This window comes from Sorex fumeus, unplaced genomic scaffold (genome assembly GCF_029834395.1).
Source record: "Sorex fumeus unplaced genomic scaffold, SorFum_2.1 ptg000006l, whole genome shotgun sequence".
In the NCBI taxonomy this organism is placed as follows: Eukaryota; Metazoa; Chordata; class Mammalia; order Eulipotyphla; family Soricidae; genus Sorex; species Sorex fumeus.
This window is the reverse complement of record NW_026606063.1, coordinates 60844336-60870469: the sequence shown is the minus strand read 5'-3', so window position 1 is coordinate 60870469 and position 26134 is coordinate 60844336. Positions and strand designations below refer to the sequence as shown.

Below are 26134 nucleotides of genomic sequence, written 5' to 3'. Positions count from 1 at the left end.
TTCTTTCTTTCTTTCTTTCTTTCTTTCTTTCTCCCCTGTGGGCTACTTTTCCCTACAACTAACCTTTTGCTTTTTCGATTCGTGGGGCCACACCAGCTGTGCTTAGGGCTTACTCCTGGCTTTGTGTTCAGGGATCCTGGAGGTGCTCTAAGGATCTTATGTGGTACTGGGGTTGACTACATGCAAGACAAACTTCTTGAAGTACCATGGGTAGGTTATTTACCTTGCACACAGCTAACCAGGGTTCAATCTCGGACATCTGATACGGTCCCCCAAGCACAGTCAGGAGTAACCTCTGAGCAGCTATGGGTGTGACCTAGAAAAAAAAAATAAAAATACCCTTCTTAATCTTAGTCTCTCTGGTCTCAAGCCCTGCCCCTTTCTAAGATCCTTCCATATAGAGGGAAAATCTAGGCCCTTCCTACCTGTCTCCTGAATTATTCTGAATTCATCATCTTCAAGAGCAAGAAAGTAGGCTGGAAACTGCAGGGCAAGAGTTCTCCTGGAAAAGAACATGTGGTCCGTCACTAACCTAATGACATGGGGGTGCTGTGGAGGAATGGGGTTTGAGGTATGCTTAGGGCTCTGCCCTGAAAGACATTCACACCAAGGTAGGACTTTTTTAAAGGTATAAACTTAAAAGTTCTGTCACATTAAAAAAAAAATTTTTTTAAGTTGCCTCTCATAATGCAGAGTAGGGGGGCAAGAGGTGGACGCAATGATGTCTCTCACTGCTGGTGGCCTGGAGGACTTAGACACCCCCCTTCATCCTCAGGCCCCAAGACCTCCCTCTCCCGTTCCTCGAATATTTTCAGGCCTTCGAGTTGGGGCTCAGCTGCCTCCTTCTCTTTTCCGCTGGAAACAGAAGCTCCAGCAAATGTTTCTAACTCCTGAGTCCACTCAGCCATGTCCCCCTTGCAAAATCCTCCCCTTCCCGCACCACCCTGCACCCAGCCAGCCAATCCGAGGCCTGCCAGCCTCTCCAGACCCATCTCTCAGGGCCCTGGCGGGATAAAACCGGTCGGCGATGCCGGGTGGATGGGAACAAACTTCAGAAGCAGCAGAGACACCCGGCCCAGGGCATCCTCCGGAGCGGACACAAACAGTGAGCGCTGCGGCCTGCCAGTCAGGTATGCGGCGCAGAGGATGGCCAGAGAGCGAACCGGGGGAGCGAGTGATTCCAGAAGGGAGAGGGTCCCAGCAAACCTGGCGGCCTTTCCTCTCCCAAGTTAAACTGGGTATGGCTGGACCCTGGGCTCCTCTGAGCTGGAGCTGGGGTGGGGGGCTCCTTAGCGCACCCCCAATCCAGGGTCTCCCAGATAGGCATGTTTTCCTAAGGCCAGGCTGAGGTCGGTACCATTTCACCTAAAAAAAAAAAAATCTTCCAACTCTTGCCACGCGATGCGCGCCCTCAGGATGGGCCATACAGAAGGGGTGTAAGGCAGCCGCCCTCCAATCTCATGCCCCTTCCCCGGATCTGTGCAGGGCAGCAGCGTAGCGACGGGTGCGGCGGGGACCAGCGCAACGAAGCCCCGAGCCCTGTGCGGGCTGTGAGCGAATCCCTGGCGATGCCTCACAACTCCATCCGATCGGGTAAGGACGCGGCGTGGCCGGGACCCCCGAGCCCCCGCTTCGCTGTGCGTCGATGCGTGCTCTGGGCTCACCGGGGCCAGGGAGTCTTGCCTGCGGACTCACGGAGCGCCCCTCCCTAGCGTGGGGACGTATCTGGGGGCGCCCGGGGCCGCGCTCCCGCTCTGAGGACCCCTGGCCAGGAGCCCTCCGCCCTCCCAAGGCCTTGATCTCTGAGGACTGCAGGAGCGGTGAGCAGCCCCAGTGGGGGATCGGAGTGGTGCCCTCGCGCCCTAGCTCAGTCTCCGTGTGGCGTGGCTCAGGAGGGTGCGCAGCTTGTGCGCCCCCCGACCCCTAACCCACGTCCCAGGGCGCGCGCAGCCCTGGCCCATGGCGTTCTGGCAGGACCTGGAACTCCGCAAGCCCCTTCTCCAGCCAACGGGAACGAGCGTTTGATCGGGGCCTGGAAGCTAAGGGCGCATTCGGCGCTCAGGAACCCCCAGCCCAGCACAAACAGGTGGAGTCGCCGCTCGGTGCGGGCCTTCGAGCACCGCACAACCCGCGGGGCCCGATCCCCATTCCCACCGGCGGCCCGGCCCAGGGCCTCCAGGAAGGATGGGGATGTCTGGCCACGGCACCTGCTTCCCCTCGCCTCGGGGTCAGGCCGGGAAAAGTGGGGGAAGGGTCTCTGCCAGGAAGGACCCCCAGGGTCAGGGCGGCTGGCGCGCAGCGTGCGGGCACGGGCAGAAGCGCCGCCCGGCCTGCGGTGATGGATGGAGCCGGGCCGGCCGCGGGGAAGGCGATTTATGGGGCCAGGGCGCAGCGCTATCGATCGGGCCGGCGAAGTGAGAGGAAATCAATATTTCAGATGGATTCTCGACGAATATGAAGTCCCGTTCGGCAAACGGGACATTTGTTATAATAAGGAGGGTCGGCTCGGGCGCGGCTTGAGGCTGAGATCTCTATTGAGCCGACAGCGCCGGGAGCTTCGCGGCACTGGCCCTGGTACCGAGGTTCCCTCCAGGGCGTGCGGCAACCCTCCGTCCCGGGCGGAGGAAGGGTCCTATTTCCGCGGACTCTGGGGCCGGAGCCTCGGCTCCTTGCAGTGCCTGCAGACCTTTGCGGGTGCGCGGCCGCTGCGCAGGGACCATAGTGACCGCCTCCGGCCCTTCCCTGGGGGCCAGAGAAACCACCTTCGCGTCCTCGTCCAGGGCGCCCCGGCTCTATTTTGATCACGTTCCCGGGGCAAAACCGATTCTCAGCCCCTTACTCTGGAGCTCAATCGGGGTTCGATGTTTAACTTCGTTCCCACCGCGACATCCGAGCGCTCCCGCGCCAGCCTAGGGTCGCCCCCGCCAGGTCCGGCTGGTCCTGCCGCTTGCACTCCCGCATCTTCCTTCGAGGTCGATCTTTCCCTGGCCCTGACCGTTTGCCCGGACCTTTCCCGGAGTGGGGTGCGCTCGGACCTTGCTTTTACCGTGCAGGACCAGACCCTGCGCGCCCCTGTCGCTACTGGCCGCGGGTCCTCGGGTGGTTGTGTTTTGTTTTCGCGACTTATTTTCATTCTAAGAAGCACTCCTTCCTTAGGAGCAGGGAGAGTAAAAGAAGAAAAGGGAGAAAGAAAAGAGCACAATTGATTTTCACTTTATTTTTAAACAGCAGAAGGCCGAGTGTTGAGACGCGAGCTACCCATCTGTTGAGACGCAGATCACCCTTGGCCTTGGGAAGGTAGCGGAAGGCCAGGGGGTGCAGCCTCTTGTCCCACCGGGGAAGTCAGAAGGGGCTCCTTCGGTCTCTGCTGTCCGCCCTACAAATAAGGAAATCAGGCTTCGAGGGAGAGAGCGAGGGACAATGCTAATGAAACAGAAGGAAATTACCTCTCCAACCCAGGTTCAAAGTTTCCATGCTGCCCCGGAATTCTTTCGAAAATTTGCCTTTGGCAAATTTGAGTGAGAGAGATTCTCTTTAGCTGAGGTTGTTGCCTGTTTCGCGCGAAATTCGTGACCTAGCAGACCGCTTCTCTTTCTGTTAGCCCGTTTGCCCTCTGGTTTGAGCCAGATCCCCGTCTTCTGCAGGCACTTCCATTTCTGGAGGGAAAGGTTTTGCCTGCAGAGCTCCCGCTTGAGGTTTTTTGAGTCCCTTCCCCCCTTAGAGAGCCCCCCAGGTACAAGCCAACTGGGGATTTTCTCGCGATCCAGACCGAGCGTACCGTTTTAAATAATAACCCGCGACGGGCACTGGAGAAAAGTTTTTGTAAGCCGCTTCTGTCCAGGCCGCTGTGATTCAGGTTCGGCTCTATCTTGGCTAAACTTGTTTGTAGAGAAAGCTTAATATTTGCCCCTCTAAGGCTCTATTCTACAGGACTGTGAAAGAGAATCTCAATTTTTTCTGATACGCTCTGGGTTCAGAAAAATCCACTAGGAATTTTGTAGCATGGGGGAACAAAATTCTTTGAAAACAAAAAGATTTTTAAAAAACAAATATTCAACAACGAGAGACAGAGAGAGAGAAAGAGAAAGAGAGAGAGAGAAAGAGAGAGAGAGAGAGAGAGAGAGAGAGAGAGAGAGAGAGAGAGAGAGAGAATTCCACATTCATGTTAAAATGTAAGTATTACTGTATTGAGGAAGAGAGTTTGGAAAAAAACCGAGCTGGTTATTAAAAGTTGTGTGCAATAACTTGCTACTCCTGAAAATAGGTCATTCAATGGTAAGATGAGAGGGAAAATCAAGGAGGAGCATGCCTGCTTCTAACTTCCCAGATCTGCGATGTAGCAGGGGCCCTTGCTTTTAGAAACACGCTTGCTTTAGAAAGAAGCAAAAGGAATGATGCGTTTGGAATCGATTATTTTCTTCCTCGATTTCTCTTCTGACTTAACAATAACATAACGTCTTCTGGGCATGGGAAACAATCTTGAGGTGCATAAAGAGGTATTGGGGTACCTCAATTCATCTTTGTTTCAGTATGGTCCATCCTCCCACCCAAGTTAATTAGGAGATAATTTAGCTACCTTGTGAATTAGTTTTAAGATAAGTATCTTTTCAAGCTTTGTCACTTTAATTGCCCCACTGATTGATAAGAAGTAATTATTTCTAATTGACACTTTTTTGATGTCTACTGGAAGCATTTATTTGGAACTTTTGGGGATTGGAAGAAAAGTTAATTAATTTTATCAGTGTACCCCCCAAAGAACTCTAATTTTATTGGAGAGGACAAAAAAGGAAGTTAAAGAAAACACACATGAATCAATACTGTGGAATTTTAATTATTAAGTGATATTTTGGTTCAAAGAGAAGCATTAACTAATATAGTAATATATCAAAGCTTTTTATTTATGACTCAAATATCTCATTTGAACGGGCTACACATATTTTGGCTATGTATTTTTCCATTGTTATACTCCCTTTACACAGAGACTTAATTTTGGAGTACTATACTCTGCTTAGTAAATAATTTGGGGGCACAGTAAAATCAACAGAATTTCGAGTGCTTGAAATAAATGCGGTTTTGTATGAGCTAATTGTAAAAAAGCTCTGATGACTAATAGTCATCGTGTCCTGTAATAATTGATAGAGTTGGGTATAAAGGTGAAACTTTACTTACGGTGACATGCCTTTTCATACCTAAATCTCTAAACCTCGGAGTAAACAGCTTAATCATTCACATCCTCCAGAATATTTTACTCTGAAAGAAAAAGAAGGGAGAGAAGAAAACAGAAAAAGAAAATAAAGACATGAAAAGAAGGTAATGGGCAGGGAAAGAGAGAGAAAGAATGTGGCTGGACAGAATAAGAATGAAAGAACTGATTTCAGAAATGAAGGTAGCCAGGTACAGGGCACTATACTGTTTAATATGGGGGGAAAGAGAAATCTTCCTGCAAAATACGTTCTTTTGGATTTCTCCCCTGCCACCGCTCCTAAGCAACCCTTAACCACTTTTGGAAATGCACTTTTCTCTACAGAAAAGGAGGCAGAATCTTCACAGAGCAGCTGTTTCAGCTTTGGGGTGTCTAAGTATCAAAGCCTTGATTAGGGGTCCATGAATAAGAAGGCATGAAAATACACATTGTGCTCTGAGCTTTAGAATGCTGTTTATTTTTTATTATCAGAGCCCCAACGTTCTTTATTCCCAGTTGTGTACCCACAGTCTTTTCATGGATAGATTTGTGACTCACTGACATAGGAAAACATTACACATTAACCCCAAGTGGAGACACGCTTTTGCACACTCCTGCCTGAGAGGAGAATGACCCAATCAGGGGACATGTCTTCTGTCAGGTCGCTTTCACCCATGCTTTCTTTCAGTCACTGCTGTATAAAATCTTTTCTGCTTGTAATGATTTTTCTCCCAGATTATGTAGAGCTCCAAGAATGAGGAAAACATTTTTAATGAAATGAAATTTAAGACATACAAACAGCAGATAATATCACATACCAACCTCACTATTAATGAAACTGAAAAAAATATATAAATAATGCAAAAAAATCAGCAAGTGAGAGTTAGTAATGGAAAATTCCTCTGCAATTAAATGAAACAGTAATTTGGTGGGGATATGCCTGAATGAATTAGCATTTATTAATTGGTTCTCATAAAAAAAACTATTTGTGTGCGTGTGTTTAGAAGCGAGTGTTTGACATATAATTTTCCATCAAAAGTTTCTCAAATTTTTATAGCAAATTATATAGTTATTACAGAGTTTTTAGGTGAAAAATCCCAGTTGTCTCACTGGAAAATTACATCTTCACACAGAGAAGTTAGGAGTAAGGGAGAGGAAGTTCCCCTTTAAAGCTAGGGAATGAAGCCGTTCCCTCTTCTTTGGGGGCATTTCCAAGTGTAAAACCAAGGGTGGGGACATGCACAGCAGAGTCCATATTACTTAGAATTAGCCACATATGTCCTGAACAGATTTCCAGGTAACCCTTTTTTAGGAGAAGGGAAAGGAGTCTGCTCCGGGGCACTCCCCCACCAACCTGTGCCAAGCATCCTCTTCAGCAGCATAGACAGGAACTGCAGTTTGTAATCTCAGCGAGGAGCTTGCTAGGGTTGACTGGTGCCTGGATGTGTTTACTTTCTCTCGCCACAGTTGGTCTGTTTTCAGTTCTAAGCATTTTAAATCTGCTCTATTTATCAGCCCAAGAAGTGCCCAGTTCTTCCCTCTTGCTTTGAGCTTTGAGCTTTGTGGTTCTGAGTACACCCCAAACCAAAAGATAAAAGAAACCATTTCCTTTAAGAAAATAAGATGACTAAGAGGAGGGGGCAGGGAGGTTGTGAAATTTGCTTTTATTTTAGTTGAAATTTGGGAAAAGACTGAGCCAGGGCACCCATTGGTCCTCACTCCTTTCGGAGATAAAAGTTATGGGTGTAGAACATCCTTCGAGCAGAGGGGAGTGTTCCCTACATCCAGTTCTTTGGAGGAGGGATTATTTTTTTTTTGGCTTCAGACTGAAACTCCTAAACGTAGGTCAGGTTCTTTTGTGGATGGATTTAAAAGACATTCTGTCAAAGAAATGTGGACAATAAGCACTTCCAATGGAGGTGCCCAAGGTGGAGTACACAGAACAACAATCCAGGGAATTCTAGTTTCTGGGACCCCATTGTCCATGCAAATGCCAGTTCACCACTGGCATTAGTGAATGGCTTTGGGAGGGGATTCATCCCAGGGATGGCAGAGGCTTCCAACCCTCTTTCCTATTCTGAGGTCATAGAAGAATTCAGCACTCTTTGAGGATTTGTCATCATTTCCTCACCTGATGTTGGGGCTGAAAAGCTTCTAGGTTTCTCAAAACCCTTCCAGATCCCTCCCTTGGCCAGCTTTGGAAGCACCAATGTCTCCTGGGGATCATTAGTCAGAAAGATTCTTGGAAATGTTTCTACTTTACCCCTCAGCTCATGTCACCACAAAGGCCACTCATCCAAAGTCCAATGGGCAGGTAAAACCTGTCACTCCACTGAGAACTTGGACTAGACATCTTGTGGAAAGGCACAGAGTCTGGAATTGACCTTTCCAAAGACTCCTAATTCAGGCATTGGTCAGCAACTCTGTGCTGAGGTGATGCCCATGACTCAGGGGAGAAAAGTGTGGAGACCCAAGAATATTTAGGTCCGGCTTCTGGGAATTCTCCTATAGGCCTAGCTGTCAGGAAAGATGTTGGGTATAGCTGAGACTCAGTCAGAGCCCCTCCAGCTCTGCCATACCACTTCTGTATCCATAGCAAGGACACCCATACGCTAAGAGCTGAGTGTGCCTTTGCATGTGATAGCTGGATGCTGAGATCATTGTATGGGAGTATGATTTTCTGGTGGGAGAGGTCACCAGAATTAAGACCTCACTTAAATTTCAGGATTTGACCAGGCAGGTATTAGGTTTTGGGCTTCTTTTTCTATTTTGGGCCACACCTGACAGTACTCAGGAGTTGCTCCTGTATCTGCACTCAGGAATGACTCCTGGACATGCATAGGGTACCATATAGGATGCCAGAGATACAACCCCAGTCGTCTGCATGCAAGACAAGTGACCTACTGCAGTACTATACTCTTTGGGCTTGAACAGGTAGGTATTGTAATTGGAATATTCGCAGAAGAGAAGGGAGATCTGTGCAGAGAGGCAGATATGACTGTTTGCCACCCCAAAGGCCACTCATCCAAAGTCCAATGGGCAGGTAAAGCCTGTCACTCCACTGAGAACTTGGGCTAGACATCTTGTGGAAAGGCACAGGGTCTGGAATGTGTTGATAGGCAGGGACTTAAGTCTGTCAGCTTGCTTTCTTCCTTGGTGTCTCGGGATCTACAGCTCAGCTCAAACAGCCACCCATTGAGATGGTTCTTATCCATCTTCAAGTGAGAGAAAAGGTCCCTCTTCCTGTAGATCACAACAGGACATAATGCTTCTTACAAAGACAAAGAGAGATGGACCTCAATACAGTCCCCCAAAGTCTAAGCTTGTTTCTATTAAACACCCCGACATGGCAACTCATGAAGGGATTCCTCAGCAAACCATGGTGCAGCGGGGAACTTTCTTTTTTGGCAGCTCCAAATCACAGGTGGTGTCCTGCCAGGGTTTTTTTTTCAGACTGACACCTGTTCTTGGGGCTTGGGGCTGGCTTCAGTCTTTCTCCCTAAACAGGGCCCACTTCCTGAGGATACTCAAGGTGTGAGATGTTGTGGCCCAAGTTCTGATTCCTCCCTCCTGCTGTTTCCTCTGGCATCTCTCTTTAGAAATCCAAAATGTCTGGAATGCCGCTGCCTAGGTTCCAGCAGGAAAAGTAGTTGACAAAGGATCTAATTTTAATGGCCTGTTTCTTCTTGTAGAGCGTCTTCACAAATGTCTGTTTCTTGTATGAATACCTGTCTTTGATTTAGGGGCAGAAAGAGAGGAGAGACAGAGATAGAGACAGGGAGAGACTGTGGTTGTAGTTTAGTGGTATAACACTTATCTTGCATGGGAAGATTTGGGTTTGACACCTGGCACCACAAAAAAGTAGTAGTAGGAGGAGGAGGAGAAGGAGGAGGAGGAAGAGAAGAAGGAGGAGGAGGAGGAGGAGGAGGAGGAGGAGGAGGAGGAAAAAATTCTCAAAGCTATAACACCTCTTGTCTCCATTCTTTTAACTCTTTTTATCTTCTCCTGTCATTAGCCACAAAGCTCATCTGTGTTGTCATTTGTACTCACTCTCCTAAGTGGCCTTGGAGTGACCTGAATAGTTTGTGCTAATTAGCCCCCCCCCCAGGACATATTGTTGCTGTCACACTGGCACAGAGGAGCTATCTGGAGAGCTGACTGGGTGACACATCCCAGAGAGAAATGCCTTTTCGACAGCTTTTGGGAGACTTCTCTTTGCACACCCCTCTGTACGGCTTGCAGTTTGGATTCCTCGGCTACTCTAGGAGGACAGGAGAAGCACTCCCAGTATAAACTCAGGGGCAGCAAAGTGTCAAGAGGGTAAGGGACTTTTGAATTCACGGTAAAGCCAGGGCCATGTGCCATGTGCCCTGCAAGCAGCAGTCTGAGGCTCTGCCTCAGAGGCCTTGGCCTTGATCTGGATGTTGCTGCTTTTTTTCTTTCTGTGTCACCTTGGGTTCATCACCTGTCTCTCTAAACTAGGATTTCCTTCTCAATGTACTATGTGATGCTGTTGCAGGGCTTCGAGGTGGGGCTGAAAGTAAGACTAATATTCTCCTGGCACAAAACAGCTTTTCAAGAAAATGTGTCCTGTTACCTGTAGTGCTCACCCTGGAAGAGAGTCTCCAGCAGTTCTAGTTGTACCTGTAGGGTGGTACCTGCGTATTGGGAACTGAGTAGAGCCACATTTTTAGACCCTTGCATTGAGCCATCTGATCCAGTTGAATGAGAATCGCTGGGAGTGACCCCCAGGTCACTGTTGAAGCCCCCAGACACTTCTTGGAGCACCCCAAATAAATAAAATGTATGACAGATCCTTTACTATTCCATATAAAAAACAATAGGCCTGCTATTTTGAGGTGTTGGCATAAATAAAAGGAAACAGGAAAAGTCTGTCACTGGAGGTGTCACTTTAGCCACCATCAGCTGCTACCCCAGCCCACCCTGTGAAAAGATTTCTCTTTCATTTCACCAGAAAAGCGCATACTAGGGGAAGCAAGAGGCTCATGGTACTTTATACTACATACTTTATGCTGGAATCTAGAACATTCTGAGTTTAAGCAAAGCAAGGGCCGTGCTAAGTGTTGTGTGTGGCTAAGACAGGACAACCAAATGTCTTGTCTTGGGCACTGGCTCTTCATTGACATAGGACCATCTGTTTATTGTAAAAGAAACAGAGAACAGGTAACCTGGTCTCCCTCCCCGACTTACTCCCATCTTCTCTTCCCCTACTTTGAATAATAGTCCAGCTTTGGCATGGCAGCCAACCTTGGTTGACATTTAAAGGTCTATGTGATAGCTAAGCACCAAATTGCTGACTCTGCTTCTCTTTTGCGCTTCCACTCTGACCCTGAAATTCTTATGGGGGACCGTAAATAGATGTGGCAAGAATGCAAGAATGAGGTGATCTCCTGACATGTCTTGGGCTTCTGGATATGAACTCTAGGTGGGAACAAAAAAGGAAAAATGAGGTTTGAGAGCATCGAGGCTGGAGAGGGACTGGAGTCAAGCTAGGAGCCAGCTGGAATCTGAGGGTCCACAGTTGAATCCAATTGTGATGGAGTGCCAGCTGCCATCTACAACGATCTTGACTTGGGGAGCTGAGGGTAAGAGCCGCTTTCTCAGGGAGGGAGTCTTGTGATTTACTTTCAAGAGGAGAGATCCATTACACCAGGAGGCCAAGTAAGCTACAAGACAATCGAGTGGCAGGACAAGCACTGTCACTGTCACTGTCCTCCCGTTGTTCATCAATTTTCTTGAGCGGGCTCGGTACATCTCCATTGTGAGACTTTTTGTTATTGTGTTTGGCATATCGAATACATCACAGGTAGTTTGCCAGGCTTTGCCATGCAGGCATGATACTCTCGGTAGCTTGTCGGGCTCTCTGAGAGGAGCGGAGGAATTGAACCCAGGTCAGCCACGTGCAAGGTGAACGCCCTACGGCTGTGCTATCACTCCAGCCCATGGACAAACACTAATAACTAATAATCCAACCCAACTAGTAGGAGCATAAAACATTATTTTTATCAGCCATCACAGCATAACCCAGCCAGGTTTCCCAGTCCCTAGTAGCTGATAGACCTCCTTTGGCTTTCCTGAAGCTAGTTGGAAGTCTAATCAACCTGCTCCTTTATCCAGGAAGCACTCACTACTCCAGAAAGGCAGCATGTGAACTGTAGAAGGTCAGCCAGCCAGCTCCACCGTGGTCTACAATGGAGATCTTGATTGTGGGTAGCTATAACTGCCTAATAGCAAAATATTGATAGCAATGTTACCAGCATATGGGCCCCTGAACATGATTTTTTCTTTTGTCTTTTTGGGTCAGACCCGGCGATTCTCAGAGGTTACTCCTGGCTATGCCCTCAGGAATTACTTGGGAGACCATATGAGATGCTAGGATCGAACCCAGGTTGGTGGTGTGCAAGAAAAAAATGCCCTACCTTCTGCTGTACTATGATTCCAGTCCCCCTGCATTTTATATTTCTGGACGCTTCTAAGGCTCCAATGACTTTATACATTTGAAGACTTAATAGGGACTCTCTCCCCCGTCTCTCTATCTCTCTCTGTCTCTCTTTGTTTCTCTGTCTCTCTCTTATCTCTATCTGTTTCTCTCTCTCTCTCTCTCTCTCTCTCTCTCTCTCTCTCTCTCTCTCTCCTCTCTCTCTCTCTCTCCCTCTCTCTCTGGCTCCCAAATCCCGAACAGTGAAGGCCTTGGTTTTCCGTAGTCCTATATCTATGATATTAAGTAGTTCCCCCTACAAAACAGGAAGATTCCATGTGCTCAGTGCCATACCCTCCTATTAGCCACAAAAGCATTTCCATAGAGCCTCAGAGGCAATCTTGTGCCAGAACTCATAGCACATCCTCCTGCTCTTCTGAGTCCTGCCTGCATTATCATAGTCACTTTCCTACAGGCCAGCTGGATCCTGTTGGCTGGAAGGCCTCCATTGCCCCCGGAAAGCTGAGACCAGGATCACATCATGCCCCTTCCCGTGCTTCTGTGTCCCCAGCTCTCTGGAAATCACTCTCTGTACCACAACAGAGATGCAATGCATATGGGCTTCTATTGTGTGTGAGCAGTTTTGTGCGTGTTCATCAACCTGACCCCCATAGATGTGTCTGTCTCAAGGAGCTTGTCTTTTCCCACTGATGGATGGTAAAGAGAGATTTGAGCTTGGGCCCAGACTTACCTGGTTTAGACTCCCTGTTCCACCACTCACACCTGCTTGATTTATATCTCAGAATCCCTTTACCTCATCAAACAGACTCATGGGTCCTGCCTCAGTCATGTTTCTTGCACCCAAATCAGCATTCTTTCCCATCCCAGCTCAAATGTCACCTTTGCGTGAAAGCCTTCCAGGATTCCTCTCCTCACTCTAGACTCTTGATCTTTCTTTATATGGCAGGTTTGGCAGTCCACTTTCTGTAGGAATATTTAACTCTGACCCCCATCTTTGGTACTTGAGCTACCCATCCTGCTGCTTCTGAGGACACGTATAACTCACATCTCAGGAGCTTCATTGATTTCTGTTGTGCCACAGTCTGCCTAACCTCAGAAGTTATTCAGGGCCCGATTGTCACATTTTGCCCAAGAGGAATGATTTACCCTGGAGCTCAGAGGTCTTCTGGAAGAGCATGCTGATCACCAAGTCTTTCTCCATGACACCACAGAGCATGGAGTCCAAGCTGAGGAAGCTCTGATTATGTCCTATTCTGAGTAAGCACTGACCCAAGAGAATGAGCAGGTCCTCACACACATACTCACAGGTCTGGTCATGCCCTAAGAGATGCTAAAATACAGATACACAAATGAACACAGAGATGCATATGCATACACACTCTCACACATTATGCTCAATACATACTACCATAGACAGAAATATGCAAAGATACATGCATATTCCAGGTGTGGCACAAAGTTAATCTGGGTGCAAAATTTAAGAACAGGGCCAGCCCTGAAAGAGAGCACCTTTTTCAAGTTCATGCCCTGGCTCCTGCTATCCTCATTTTACTCCCCTGTATGTAAATTACACATCCACTTACCAGTCCTACTCACACACACAGAGCTAAAGACAGTGCCTACCCTCCCACTCACATAAACACACAGGAAGAAGCCTTCCAAAGTATGCAAGTGTACAGAACACCATTCAGAATGAAAAAAATGAGATCCAGTGAAAGCCTTAGTGTCAGAGACCCCGAGATATGTGCCCCTAAAATGGCGGATAAGACATTTGTTTTGCACGCAGCTGACCTGGTCAATCCAGGCTCTATTCCTCCGCCCCTCTCGGAAAGCCTGGCAAGCTATGGAGAGTATCTTGCCCGCACGGCAAAGCCTGACAAGCTACCCGTGTCGTACTCGATATGCCAAACACAGTAACAAGCATCACAATGGAGATGTTACTGGGCCCTCTAGAGCAAATCGATGAACAACGGGAGAACAGTCACAGTGACAATGACAGTCTTGTGCAATAGACCAATTCCAGTCAGTGTAGGCATGAGGACATGAACTCTGACCTCTCTGTTCTTAGAGCCTGCGATTTGAGGTCTGAATGGAGGAAACCCTGTGTCCAGCTATGCACCCAATCCATCCCCTGTTTTAAACTAAGGGACTTGAGTGGGCCTCACTGACAGCATGTTTTCACATGAGACCCACACAAAGTTCATGGGTCACTCGTCTAGTCAGTGTCAGAGCTGTTAGCAATGCTATATTTCTGGGGTTCATGGTGGTTGCTCCCACAGGGGGACAGAGTTCCAAAGGGAGTGTGGCGGCAGCAGGACTCAACCTTTCCTAGTCCCCTGAGCATGACAGAGCTGAAGGCAGGTGCTATGAGTGCTGACCCAGAGCCCACTCCCTCCCCACTTCATACAGTGAGATTACCTTCTCTAACATTCCAGAATATACGGGGCCCTGTCCTGAGACTCCTGATCCTCACACATGGCCTCATGAACACACATGTCACTGCTAACCCACAAAAACTGATCACTACAAACAATGTGGTATCATCATGAATATCTTGTTTGTTTGATCAAAAAATATTTGCGTAGCTTTCATCCATCAGTGATCCTCAGCAACATTTTCCTGAAGAGCAGGCACAGAGGTGCTGATTGAGATACTAAAACTAAGCAGTTGTGGCAGGAAAAGTACATCTGTGAGTAAAATAGCTTCACTTTCAGATGTTGTTTCTTTCTATTGAGGACACTGCCTCAATTTTCCTTAGTGTCTTGGATCTGACTTAGAAACAAATTAGTACAGTGACCAAGTCAAGCTAACCGCTGTGGTGTCCCTGCTTGTGACTCAGTGTCAGAGTTCCTGACAAGTTTTAGAATAGCTGGTTGAATGGGGCTGGAGTCACCTGATCACCTATCACTCTGGCACCAATGCCTAGGTATCCTGCACCTGTGTATGGGATAATACACAACACCTATATCAGAGGCATCTTGAGAATTTTCATTGTAAAGAATTTATATGTAACCATGCAAAAAATGGGGGGGGGGGGTTACGGTCACATCATACCCTTCTTCTCACTTTTACTTTCCCAGACAAAACCCCCTTTCTTCCAAGCATGGGGTAGACCACAAGTATGCAGTCATTTAAAGAGCTCAATTAATTTGTGGACGAGTAAGGTCATACACAGAAAAGGTGGCTCACAGGACCAGGGTCACTGTTACTCAGCGCCTCCGGCATCTGCCTGGCTATCACAGATTGTGTAAGTTGCCTCTTTGTTCATTCTCAGCTTCCCTGGCCATGACACCTCTTCTTAGGTTTTTTTTTTTTTTTTTTTGAGGAGCCTGTCACTATCCCAGATACCTGTCTTGACCAGCTCAGTCTCTCTTAGAAAAATGCCATAGACAAGGTGGTTTAAACAAAAGCCAATTCCTGCTGTGGTCGGTGTGCTGGGCCCTGAGGTTGGGAGTGGCATGAGTGCCCTCTTCCTGGACACCTGCCAGCCTTGTCCTCCAGTGATCCTTCCTCAGCATTTCCTCTTATTCTTTTGTTTTTATTTGCAAGGCGGGTGGGACTGAGGGAAGGGGGAAATCAGAGGACTCTCACATGGACTCGGGTCCTGGGACTACAACTGGTAATACTATTTAACTGTTCAGTGCTGAACCCTGAGGATATGCTGCTGCTCAGACCCTGCAGTGCTAAGGGCCACCAAGGCCACCCTGGCATTGCTCAGGGGCTTACAGGACCAGCCAGTGTACTTAGGGACTTCTTGTGCAGTATCCAGTGATGTTTGTGGGTTCACATGCTGAGGATCAACCCAAGGTGGATGAGGGGAGGCAGAAGGATCAAACAATGCATGTATCCTATCTCTCCAGTCCTCTTCTTATCAGGAAGAGGAATTTTGGCATTACCATGAGGACCACACTCTTATGTTTATCTGATCCTAATTATTTTAAAGACCCTCATCTTTAAGCACCACCACATTGGGAGTTAGTTTCCACACTAGAGTGTTTAGTCCATAACAGCTACCGTAGCATAGCTTTGATACCTTGGGTGAACAGACAACTCAGTTCACTTCCAGAGATGCTTCTATCCAGTTCGATTTTACCCATGAAGAATCTCTTTCCTACCTTTATAGCTCGTTTCTCTCCTAAGTGGGTGCTCAGTCTGGACTCCGTCCTAGCTCTTCCACATATTAGCTCTAGCTCCTAAAGAACCCACTGGTGTTCCTTCATTCTGTGACCTCCAATCCTAGTCAGCTTGTGTACCTGGAGGTGTCCTGTGCAAATATCTGCCACAGAATCCCCTCCAGTGCCCCATACCACAGGTCTTATGCCATGCTCTTACCCAGACATGTATCTCCTGGCCACACATATGTGAATTCTCACTCTAAACAGTTCCAAGGGGCAACCACTCTCATATTCACTAAGTAAATATTTTCTGACACCCCCAGTATGGGATGAATTGGGCCACAAGTTAGAAAGAAATGACTGATCCGGTAATTATATACAAAGTACTGTGGTAAAGAAAAGGGAGAGGAGCCGTGCTCTAATTCTACAATTGTGGTGGGGGTGGGGTGAACAGACTGGATTCTGCCAGGTGACTGCAAAAGAGACCAGTAAGAGCAGACATATGAAGACTTATGTGTAAATTCCAGGGACTAGTCAGCTCTAGGCAATAGAAAGATAGGTGGCTTCAGACAACCTCAGAAAACAGAAACCAGGTGAAGGAGTTAGTTCTGACTCCACCACCAGGAACTCAGGGTCAAACCATTCAAAGTTCCCATCAGAGATCTTCTTCTCACTGTGCACGAAGATTCCATATTCCCTGTCTTGATTTCACATGTCTATTGATTTTGTCCTTTCTAACTCCCTTGGCAGAGACGCATACCTAAATATTTGGTCCTCTTTGGACTTTGTGCTATTTTCATTAAGTAGAATATAACCCTGAAAATAATCTGACAGCTGTATTCCTTATATAATCACAATGTTTTGATTTCTCCAGTCCTGTTTGAAGGAATCTGGACTAGTGATTTTCCAAAATTATCTTAGTGTCTCGTTTGCACTTCCTTTTAATCTAATCATTAACAGCAATTTGCAGGCAAGTGACTGGTGTATAATCAGAGAAGATTCCATCCCACCTCCCTGGCCATATTTACCACTATTTCTGTATACTTCCCATGTTCCAGCCAACTAGTCTTTGTTTGCAACACATACCAAATAACAAAAAATGGACATTTCTACCTCCGTGAATTTGCTCATTCAATGACAACTTTCTGGAACACCTTCTCCATTTCCATCCTCTTGAAGCTTTGTTCCAGTTTCACCTCATGAGACATACCCCAGCTGCACACCCACCTTTAATGACTGTTATGTTGGATTCCCAATGCTTCCCTTCTGTCCCTTGCACTTGGTATGTTACCACCAGATGTCACTTAGATGCTATATTGAAGTTCTCCTCTGAGCTAAGAGCAAGCACTAATAGTTTTCTTAGTTTCCCCAGTGCTTGACATCAATCTTATAGACAGTGAGGACTCCACAAGTGCCCTTGATGGTACTTTTTCATAAGACTCTCCAGTAGTGTTTTATGGCTTTACCGCTTGACCTAACTTGCACATTCAAGTTTTGGAAACTAAGTTTTCCCATGATGAAGTATAATGACTGTTTTACACAAGATTTCCATAATTACTCTTCTACTTCCTTTACAATAAGTGGCCATTATGGGACTGAGAGAACAAGATGTGCAGCTTTGGGGACATCTAATGAAGCTATAGAGATCTGAACTATATCCCCTGCGACATTGCCCCAGTCCAGGGGGCATCTTACCTACATGGGCTTAAATGCAGGCTAATGATGTTGAGTGAGCCCTGGAGCATAGCAAACCAGCATTGGCCAGACACAACTGACCCAATAGAAACCTTCCTGGTGAATGTTGAGTGTCAGTTTGGTACCATGATCATATTTAGGAAGTTCGGCAGTTATTAGCTTCTATAATTGGCACTATAAAAGGTAAAGGTAAAGGCCCTCCCGTTGATCGTCGATTTGCTCGAGCGGGCCCAGTAACGTCTCCATTGGAGACTTTGTTGTTACTGTGTCTGGCATATCGAATACTCTCGGTAGCTTGCCGGGCTCTCCGAGAGGGGCAGAGGAATCGAACTCGGGTCGGCCTATAACTTCCCAAAAATATCTACTACAGAGTAAGTATACATGAGGAACTTCAGAAATATCTGGCAAATAAAAGAACCCTTTTAAAAATACAAAGTAGAAAGCGACTGAGAAGGAAATTGTCTGCCGTAGAGGCAAGGGGTGGGGTGGGATGTGGGGGAAAGGGATATTGGGAACATTGTTAGTAGAAAATGAACACTGGTGGAGGGATGGGTGTTCGATCATTGTATGACTGAAACTCAGATGTGAAAGCTTTGTAAGTGTATCTCACGGTGATTCAATTAAAAAACAAAAACCATTTCTAAAGGTTTTTAATGATTCTAAAGTATGGTCTTAAGAATCAGAGTTCATGGGGCTCTATGTGGAGCCTTGGAAGCTGCATTCTTCACAAGCTCCCAGTGATTCTACTTTAGACCAGCATTTAAGGCCCATTTAAAGGACAAATAAAATATGAAAAACTGAACTGGGGCTAGAGAGATAGTACAGTGGGCAGGGTGCTCGCCTTGAATGTGACAGACCTGGATTCATTTGCCAGACTGCGCATGATTCCCCAAGCCCACCAGAGCCAGGAGTATATCTTGAGTACTGCTGGGTGTGACCTCCAAACAAACAGACATACAACAATAACAAAAGAATAGCAGAACTAAATAAAACTCAGAGATGAGATTAGTGGTTTTGTCAGAGGACAGAAGGCCTGGGGGATAGTGCAGTGAGGGAGGAGGATCAAGGGGCACAGAGTCAGTAGTAAAATAAATAAGTGATGTAATGCATACCAGGGCACTAGTAATATTATGTTGCAAAGCTGAATGTTGTTAAGAAAAAAGTTACTCTTAGAAAAGATGACTCAGTAAATAGAGATATGCTAATGATCTCACAATGTAGACAAATGTTAAATCACAGTATTGTATACCCAAAACTAACATAGTATTGTATATCAATATTGCTTTATTTTAGGGAAATAAAAAAAAGTGTAGGTCAAAAATAGGCCCTGTCTTAGGACCCAGTCAGCAGATCTTTCTGCGTGGAGCTTCTAAAACCAGCCCACAGACAAAACAGCCTTCTCTCTGGACAACATTCCTGACTCCCGAAGAGGGACTGTCTGATGGGAGGGAGTAGATCAAACTCAAGTAACTCAGATGCTGCCTTCTATTTGCTCCTCTCTGTTCGAACTCATACTGCTCAACCTTCCAAGAGGGTGACTATCTCAAGAATCAGATTCCCAGTGCTCACCCCATCCCTTCACGGGGTTGTTCTGAAAATCCATCTTGGATGTTACCAAGGTTACTGATGTTTGCTTGATCAAACTTAACTTGGGAACTTAACTAACTGATCAAATTGAACTTATCTGATAGCATTATAAGAGAACTTTATAAATGTTCGGTAAATCCATAATTAACCTTTAGGCTTAGTCTCAGAAGGTCTTAAAAGGAGCAGGAGCATGGAAATCCCAGTGGACTTGGGGAGAGACCAAGCCTGGTTGGACATAAGTAATGGACACTTCCATAACGCTTAATTGTGTTGACACTGTTACGTTGAAAAGAGTCTGTTGTATGGTTCCACAGGACTGGAGACCAGGAGGATGGCTCTTTGGGGGAGGATAGTGACATCAAGAGAAGCGGGTTCATGTAGAGAGGGTCAAGTGATCGGAAGTGTTTTCTCTAGGCCAGTCTGTCTGAACCTGCCTTCTTCTGAAAAGACTAGTAAGTGAAGACAAAACCTTGGGCTTCAGTTTCAGAAATGAGATTGCCAAGCAGGGGAGGGAATTTGAGGAGAGGAAGAGTCAAACTAGGGACTAGAGGTGGCAAAAGACAGGGATGTAGAGTCTGGGCCACTTTGGGAGGTGGTGAAGGTGCTATACCTTTTTATATCAAAATCATAAATGTTATCACTCTTGTAATCATGTTACCTAAACTATATATTTTTTAATGTTTCTGGAAATAGAAGCTGAAGGGGCAGTCAAAAGTGCCACCATGGGGCTTCTTCAAGCCTGCTGTTCAATTCAGAATTGGAACCCTCCTGGCTGGTACATTGGTTTGCTCAGGCTGCTGTAACAAACCATCATGAACTGGTTGAATTAAACAACAAAAATGGTTGTCTCACAGTGCTGGAGTCTGAGAGTTTAAAAAGAAGGTGTGGATGAGTTGACTCTTTCAGAAGAAAGCTATAGCTGATTGGTCATCTTGGATAGCCTGGGCTTGTACCACTTAAAATCAATGTTCATGTACCCCTCCCTCTGTGCCCGCATTTCCCCCTATTGAGTAGTCCAGTGCCTTCAGATTAAGGCCCATTCTCATCTTAACCTGATCATCTTCAAAGACCCTCTTTATAAATAGAGTCATTCTATTTGTAAGAGTTAGTCCTTCAACATAGGGGTTAAAAAAGGGCACCATCGGGGTTAAAAAGGAAGGAGCAGCATAGTTTAGTTCAATCACAACAATCTGAAATATACAAATTTTTGGTCGAGCATGATTTAGCCCTCAGTTGCTTGGGGTCTGAGTGACACCAGCTTATAGAAGCCCAGGGTCTGGACTTATAGAAAGGATGAAAAGCATTACAAGTTCTCTAGCTCCATTTCCTTGCCACCCCCCCCCCCCAACCCTCCGCTCCATACCCAGAACCCACAGAATATACCACTGTATTCACCTCTTCAGAAAATAAAAACAACAAGGAAAGAAACTGTGGTGCCAATGGACCTCCCAGAATGTGAAAGTAACTGATATAGGAATCAGAAATTTTAAGTTCAGTTCTGGCTGCACCATAATGTAACTGTGACATAAGACAGGTCTCCTGTTTTCAGGTTAGGGATGCCCACAGAACTCTGTGTATGCCAGTCTTATGCCACAACCCCAGTCACATGTCTCTGAAGAGTATGTGAGCCAGAGCAGCTCACTGGGCTACCTTCTGCCCACATAGCAGCCATCACTCTCCCTCTTGGACCTGGCCTCTGCACCACCACTGGGACTTTTCTGCTTGGGGAAGCTACTACGTTTTCCCACAGAGTTCTCTACACCCGTCTCTGCTGTTCCCAAGCCTGAGGGCAGGCCCAGAGTTGTAAATATTAGGACTTGGGGGAGGGTCAGAAGTCTCTTTTAGGTGAGGGGCTAGGTGAGGGAACAGGCTTGGGCAGGCAAAGAAAGGCAGAGGACACAGGACCCATCTCCTAGTTTTTCTTGCTGACCCATGAACTTTGTTGGTTCCCTTCTGTTCCCTCCAGTTTCCTGAGACCTCATGCGGTGAGTGGGTGTGACTTTTCAAATGGATAATCTGCTTTCCAGTGCTTTCAGGCTCATGGGAATTGGTCATTGATAGATGTGAAAATGACCAGTTCATGATATTGTCACAGATTTTTCTTGGTATGTCAGGCTGAATGGGGCACTTTTTATTCATAAATTCAGTTTAGTTTCTCGGGACAACCAGCCATATTCCCTCCAAGTGCCTCTGTGGGCTGTGACACCCGCCCCCCCCTGCCTCCCCCAGACAGACATGCACACACACTCATCTCCAAAGACACATGCGGACATATGCACATGTGCGCACACACTCCGCGTGGCCTTTTCCAACTATATGCCTCAGACATTGGTCAAAGTTCATCCTTCCCAACTGCCTGCTTGTGGAGCTGGTCAGTCACCTCTTGTCTTAGTTAAGATCTCTGAAAAATAGAGCTCCAGAGTTAGAAGCAAAAGGTCATTAAGTTCAACCATCCAGGTGAGTGATGCAAGAATCTCATCTCGGCTAGTTCATGTCATTTCACTTATATTCCAGAAACCCTTGATCTTTCTGTTGCTCAGATCAGCTGTTGCCCATTTTCCCTGCTTTTTCCATTTCTCTCCTGACCACCTCACCTTCCTTGCTTCTTCCTCCCCTGCCACACACCCCACCCCTCCCTGGTCCTGTTAATATTTCCCCTTTCTCACCAGGAATCCTTCCACTTACTTCTCTGTGTCCTCCCCTCCCCATCTCTGGGTGATTTTCAAATCATGCACATTTATGATCATGTGACTTTAGCTCAAGAACCTAGCAGTGTGTTATGTGAAGGGGATATATATTATTTATATATATAAATATATAAATATGTGTTATATATTTATATATAAATATATATTATATATTATATATTCAGCTCATCCCCATCACACACACACACACACACACACACACACACACACACACACTTCCACAGTCAGTATTCCATAGAAGTGTAGGAGATATTGAAGGAGATAGTGCGTGTGAATGGATTTAGAAACTTTAAGGTTCTATAATGTGTCAGGGGTTATTAACTCCTACCTTTCTCAAGGGCAAGGACTGTGTCTTCTACTCAGAAACCATCTCCCCACATCCATACAGGCTGGAATATTATTAAATAGAGAGTGGGTGCTCATTGAATTCAAATCTAATGAAGTGAAAATTGCTTTAATGTATACCCATTTTTTTTAAAGACAGCGTTAATCTCCCCAAGCCTCTGACCCCAGGGGGAGTGGGAGGGGGGACTTTCCTCCCATATTCACCTCCATCAGCACGGAGGCCCTGACTCCTGCAGCCCACTTGTGTGATGCTGGGAGTCTGGAGGAACTAAGGAGCTCTGGAAAAGAGCTGTGACTCTAATAAACCGCTAACAAGTGCTGCAAAGTGCCATGTGTAGCCTCTGACCAGAGGTTCATGAAAAATCTATTAATTAATGCTTTCAACAAATATTTATAGCCCCTCTACTGAGTAGATATAAACCCGAGGGGAGATTTTTTCAAAAACAGATTCGTGGCTACATGCCCTGTGACTCTGGTTGAACTGATCCTCTGCAGCTAAGAAGCTTCTGATGACCACAATGAGCCCCTTGTGTGGCCAGAGCGAAACATTGTTCTCTACCCAGCCAGGTAAGCACCCTCTATTGGTGTTCTATGATCCTGCACCTGCCTCCAGGAGGGCTCAGTGCCTGGGGAAGGCAGAGCCCTAATCCAGGAAGACCTCTCTCCCTGGGGAACAGGGTACTGTGGAGCCTCCCAAAACCACATACATGGAGGGAGACCTTCACCCCTTCAGGAAAGGAGGAATATGCCTGCAGTTCAGGAAACTGAGAAGAAGCGGTATCAGTGTGAGGCACAGGGAGTAGGGGACTCCTCTCTTTTAGGCATATTGATAGAACAAAGGCTCCCGAGGATCCTTGCAGAGGCCTCTGGGAATCTCGGAGACTGCCACAAAGGGGAGCTTAGCTAGAGAACGTTTGATTTGGGGACCCTTCAAAACTAAATGCAGCTTAGGTGCACACATTGCCACCACAGTTCCACCACCCAATACCCAGCACCATAGTTTCCAAGGCTTCCAGATTGACTCCAGAAAGAAGCAGAGCCTCTTGCTGTTAAAACTTTTCTTAAGGAGCTCAGAGGTTTATTGGCATTTGTCGCAGCTTCATCCCTGAAAATTTCTGCATTGGGTCCCTTCCTGGGAGGGAGGTGACAGGGTTAATCTAAGGGCTGGGGGAGTCAGAGAAAGGCCTTGAGAACACACAGAGAAGCCAACCAGATTAATAGAGGAAGCGAGAGGGGTGGGGGTTGGGGGTAGACCATTAGAAAGACAAAGAGAAAATCATGCTGGAGCAATAGAAAGGGAAATCTAATATCAACTAGGGAAAAATAAATGGAGATTAGGGCAAACAAATTAGCTTTAATGGGTTCAATGCTAATACAAGAATAACAGCCAGAGCCTCGGATGCCTTTGAGGGGAAGATGGGATAAAGAACCTGAGCAGTCATGCGGGCAATAAAGACTATACAGGAGGGGAGGGGGTGACCAAAGGGGGGTGGTGGAGAATGGAAAATTCAGGGTGCATGGTGAGGAACAGTGGCATGGGGGAAGAGTCTGCCATCTTTATGGGAATGGAGGGGACTCAGAGAAAGACAAACTGCAGAGGAGGATTGGAGGAATCTGGATTTTAGTTTTGGAGTCAGCTAGGGTTGGAAATTAAAAAGAGAACCAAAGCAAGGCAGATGCAAGGCACCTGGGACAGAGAAATAAAATCTGGCAAGACTGGGCAGATAAGGATTGGGAATGGATGGAAATAGAGAGGATAGATGAGAATAAACCAACAGGGAAGAGTGGTGGTAGTAAGAAGGAATCTGGTTAATTCTGACTCAAGTATGGCACACAAAAGGAAAAATCTGCCCCAAACAAAATACCACACTGGGGAGGCAAATGCATCATCTCACGGATGCACTGCCAGGGGAGGTACAAGAGTGGACTGGGGCTGTGAGACCTGGAATCCTGAAGCTTGAACTTCTTTTCAGAATTGCCCCCTTTATAATGAATTGTAGCCTTGGGCAGGATATAGTCTCTGTACCTCACCTTCTTACCTGTAAAATGGGGACATCGTGAAAAGCTGTTATGAAAACAAAATGCAAAGATGCGTTTACAGCACTTAGCTTGGCTCAAGAAATGGATCTCGCAGCAAGCTGGCTATGAGCTTTGTTCCTACACATTAACCAATGGATTAAGGAAGTAGAACGTTGAAAATAATCCTTGCTGATGGGGGTGTGGGAGTGGGAGGGATACTGGGATCAGTGGTGGTGGAAAACGGGCACTGGTGCAGGGATGGGTATTCGATCATTGTATAACTGAAACCCAAGCACAAAGATTTGTAAGTCTACAAATCTGTACCTCATAGTTTATCATTAATAAAAATTTAAAAAAAGAAAAGAAAAGAATCCTTCCTCCTTCCCATCTTTGCTCTCTTTTAAACTCAACATTGATAAAAATTCCAGCCAAGTTTGGTTCTTTCCCAACTAGAGACTAATCCTGAGGAAGCCCCTTGATCCTTCCTTTGTTCCCTGTCCTTTGCTCCTACCAGCCTTTTTCCCTGTTGGGGATGAAAGAATAATACTACACCCTCCCAGCTCTAGGCAGGCTGACCTCAGAGCAAAGTATCCAAGAAGTTGCACTTCTTAGCCTGTTTTTCCAACAGCCTTTGAGCAATCTTAGTTTACTGGAATTTTAGAATATAGGTAGGTAGCTGGGAGTTCAAGTTGGTCCCCATGGCCTCACAATTGGAATCTCTTAGGCTGCGTTCAGGGTCATAGAGGACCTGACAGAGTCCAAGAGACCAGGAGAATAATCAGTAAGAACAAGACCAGGACTCAGTGAATAAGCCCTAGTCAGGGGAACTAGGAGGGAAGGTAAGAAGCCAAGTTGTTTGCTGCCTATCCTCATGACATTCCAGACTGTTGGTCTTTTCTTGTTCTTCGGAATTTTAGACAAGCAAGAGCAGAAAATGAGTCAGATGAAGTGGGACAGCTCTGTCATTTGATGCAAAATAAGTTCATTAAACTGAAGTCACTCATAAAACTCTACCCTCTGGAGGACAGAGGCCCATCTTCTTGGTTCTCATACATCCCAACCTTGAGCAGTGCCTTGCCAATTAGTGCGATGGCCAAGTTGATATCAGGAGAGTGTTTGAGGCAAACCATGCAGTCTGTTCATCCAGTTATTCAGATCACACCACAGTCCTAAGAGAGGCAGAGAAGTGAAACAAGTGTCACGGTCTTGAGTGAGTCAGAGATGAAATTGGGATTCAAATACAGGCATGTCTGTCTCCCTAATCTCTGCCCTACACAGCCCCAAAAGAGGAACCAAGTGGATCAACAAACATGACCACTTCTTCAGCCCCACAAAGGAGATTTTAAAACTCCTTATCATTTTGGTTATTTATAAGGGACTGGTAAACAGGCCATCTGTCAGGTAGTTAAAAAGTTGAAGGAGCATCAGAGAGGGGCATTGCTATCCTTACTATGCTGAGTTGTGGCTGCCTGTTCCAGGCAAAAATCTGCTTAAGTAAAGTCATATATATATGTATATATATGTGATATATGATATCTATCTATCTATCTCCTAGACCTTGTGGCTGCTTTCACTTTCGCAGCCGCACAACACATCATAAGAGACTTCCTACCCATTTTCTATAATTACCACACCATATTTGATGGGGTTCAGACAGTAGGCAACAAATCATAGAGGGAAATATATATATGAATATATATATATATATATATATCGAAGAGCCCAGCAAGCTACCAAGAGTATCCCACCCACAGAGCAGAGCCTGGCAAGCTCCTCATGGCGTATTCGATATGCCAAAAACAGTAATAATAATGGGTCTCATTCCGCTGACACTGAAAGAGCCTCCAATATGGCTCCAATATGGCAGTGTTGGGAAAGACAAGGAGAGGCTGATAAAATCTCAGGGCTAGGACGAATGAAAATATTACTGGCACCTGCTAGAGTAAACTGATGAACAACGGGATGATAGTGATACAGTGGTACAGTGATATATATATATATATATATATATATATATATATAT

General features: G+C 46.3%; 1 protein-coding gene across 5 annotated transcripts in view; it reads left to right on the top strand.

Annotated features, from left to right (window-relative positions):
- The first annotated feature begins 1048 nt into the window (after positions 1–1048).
- The window catches only part of PAX8 (paired box 8), a 58640-nt gene continuing 33554 nt past the window's right edge, over positions 1049–26134 (top strand). For 4 of the 5 annotated variants that reach the window (XM_056125860.1, XM_056125859.1, XM_056125858.1 and 1 more), the window contains exons 1-2: positions 1049–1130; positions 1486–1593. In XM_056125860.1, coding sequence (XP_055981835.1) covers positions 1569–1593 — 25 coding nt within the window. In that variant the 5' untranslated portion in view covers positions 1049–1130; positions 1486–1568. Of the gene's footprint in view, positions 1131–1167; positions 1239–1485; positions 1594–26134 lie in introns of those variants that run through there. The other variant, XM_056125856.1, reaches the window with a different exon arrangement.